The 2,361-nt window shown below is 51.1% G+C and overlaps 1 protein-coding gene across 1 annotated transcript in view; it reads left to right on the forward strand.

Annotated features, from left to right (window-relative positions):
• Positions 1–352: 352 nt before the first annotated feature.
• LOC109917197 (inactive carboxypeptidase-like protein X2) overlaps positions 353–2,361 on the forward strand; it is a gene marked incomplete at both ends in the record, with an annotated part of 6,810 nt that continues 4,801 nt past the window's right edge. The window contains 2 exons of the mRNA XM_048621176.1: positions 353–503; positions 1,669–1,757. Coding sequence (XP_048477133.1) covers positions 353–503; positions 1,669–1,757 — 240 coding nt within the window. The remainder of the gene's footprint in view (positions 504–1,668; positions 1,758–2,361) is intronic.

Here is a 2,361-nt window from a genome sequence, read left to right on the forward strand (position 1 = left end):
GGAGGGGAGAGTGCGGGGTTAGAGTGGAGTCTGGGGGAGGGGAAAGTAGCAGGTTAGAGTGGAGTCTGGGGGAGGGGAGAGTGCGGGGTTAGAGTGGAGTCTGGGGGAGGGGAAAGTAGCAGGTTAGAGTGGAGTCTGGGGGAGGGGAGAGTGCGGGGTTAGAGTGGAGTCTGGGGGAGGGGAAAGTGGCGGGTTAGAGTGGAGTCTGGGGGAGGGGAGGGGCTCAGGCTGGAGTCTAGGGGAGGGGGTTAGACCTGTGTCTGGGATAAGGGGAAATGTTGCAGGGGAGAGAGGCAGAGTTTCTGCGCCAGTTACATTTCCATTAACCCTGCATCATTTTGCTGCCGGGTAGGTCTTTCCTGGAAACTCAGATCCGGACACTCCGGTTGGGACGATTTTCCCAGTTCCTGTGGTTGCTCGATATTTCCGCATTAACCCTCAGAGCTGGTTTCCAAATGGGACCATCTGTCTCCGAGCAGAGATCCTGGGCTGTGCTCTGTCAGGTATCAACCCTCTCCCACCACCTCCCTCTTTCTCTCTCCACCTCTCCCTCTCTCCATCTCTCTCTCTCACCACCTCTCTTTCTCTCCCTCCACCTCTCCCTCTCTCCATCTCTCTCTCTCTCCACCTCTCTCTTTCTCTCTCTCTGTCACCACCTCTGTCTTTCTCTCTCTCTCACCACCTCTATCTCTCTCCATCTCTCTTCCCAAAATCCTTAGATTTTTGAGAAGTACCAGGGATTTGGAAAACTGCATGTGACAACCCAACTCAAAAAGGGAGGCACTAAGTGGGTAACTACAGACCGATCAGCCCCACATCTATTGTTAGAAAAGTACTGGAATCAATTATTGAGGAGGTCACCGCAGAACATTTGGAAAATCATAGTCTAATCAAGCAGAGTCTGCATTTCATCATGAAAAGGAAATTGTGTCTGACTAATTTATTGGAGTTTTTTTGAGGAAGTCTCAACCAGAGTGAATAGAGGAGAACCAGTAGATGTGCTGTGTTTGGATTTCCAATTGGTGTTCATCAAGGTCCCTCATGAAAGGTTAAGTTATAACACAAGTTGCCCACAGTGTTGGAGGTAACATATTGCCATGGAGAGAGAATTGGCTCATGGGTAGGAAACAGCAAGTGGGGATAAGGGGTTCTTTTTCAGATTGGTGACCTGGAACCAGTGGGGTTCCACAGGGATCAGTGCTGGGACTTTATTTTAAAAGATCATTCACAGGATGTGGGCATCCCTGGCTAGGCAGCATTTATTGCCTGAATTGCCCAGAGGGTAGTTAATAGTCAACCACGTTGCTGTGGGTCTGGAGTCACATGTAGTCCAGACCAGGTTAGGATGGCAGCTTCCTTCCCTAAAGGACATTAACGAGCTGTATGGTTGTTGGAGGATATTCAGGACAGTAGAGTTGATGTTAAATCCAGGTCAGCTATAATCGCATTGAATGGCAGATCAGACCAAAGGGCTGAGTGGCCTACTCTTGTTCCTCGTTTATATATGTCCCACTATCTCTCCTTCCCTCCGCCTCGATCCCTCTGTCTTGACTCTCTGTATTTCCCTGTCTATCTCCACTGTCTCGATCTCTCTCTCTCTCTGATTCACTGTCTTTCTCTGTCTCTCTCCCGCTCACCACTGAGGTTTTTTTTAAAACCATTCCCCAGATCCAAATAATTTCTTCTACTGGAAGCAGGAGGTGACAAGTTCTGATGACTTGGATTTCAAACACCACAACTATCAGGAGCTGAGACAGGTAAGAACCTGGGAGGTGCGGGGGGGAGTCACCATTTGGGGGTGGATCCCTGGTGTGGGGCTCACTGTCTGGGTGGATCACTGACTTGGGTGGGTCACTGTCGGCAGGATCACTGGAATCACTGGGAGGGGGGTCACTGTCATTCATTTGTTGAGACTTTCTCCTGAGTGACTGTGAGGCCATTGGAGGGAGACGGTTCAGAGTGAACCACATTCCTGTATGACTGAAGTCACATGTAGACCAGGCTGGGTAAGGACGGCAGATTTCTGTCCCTGAAGGACATGAGTGAACCAGATGGGTTTTTACAACAGTTGATGATGGTTGTCATGGTCACTGTTACTGAGACGAGCTTTTGATTCCAGAGAAATGGAATTGAAATGGCCCCAGGAATTGACATGGAGTGGCCTTGGTTCCTGTGATGGGAGGGGCTGCTGGTGCCTGTGGGAGGGGCTTGGTGCCTGTGGGTGGGGCTTGGTGCCTATGGGAGGTCTTGTTATCTGTGGGAGGGGCTGGTGCCTGGGGGGGGGGTTGGTGACTGGGGGGGGGGCTTGGTGTCCGATGGGAGGGGCTTGGTGCATGGTGGGAGGGGCTTGGTGCCTGATGA

Source organism: Rhincodon typus, unplaced genomic scaffold, assembly GCF_021869965.1.
Source record: "Rhincodon typus isolate 14 unplaced genomic scaffold, sRhiTyp1.1 hic_rhity00000082, whole genome shotgun sequence".
Classification (NCBI taxonomy): domain Eukaryota; kingdom Metazoa; phylum Chordata; class Chondrichthyes; order Orectolobiformes; family Rhincodontidae; genus Rhincodon; species Rhincodon typus.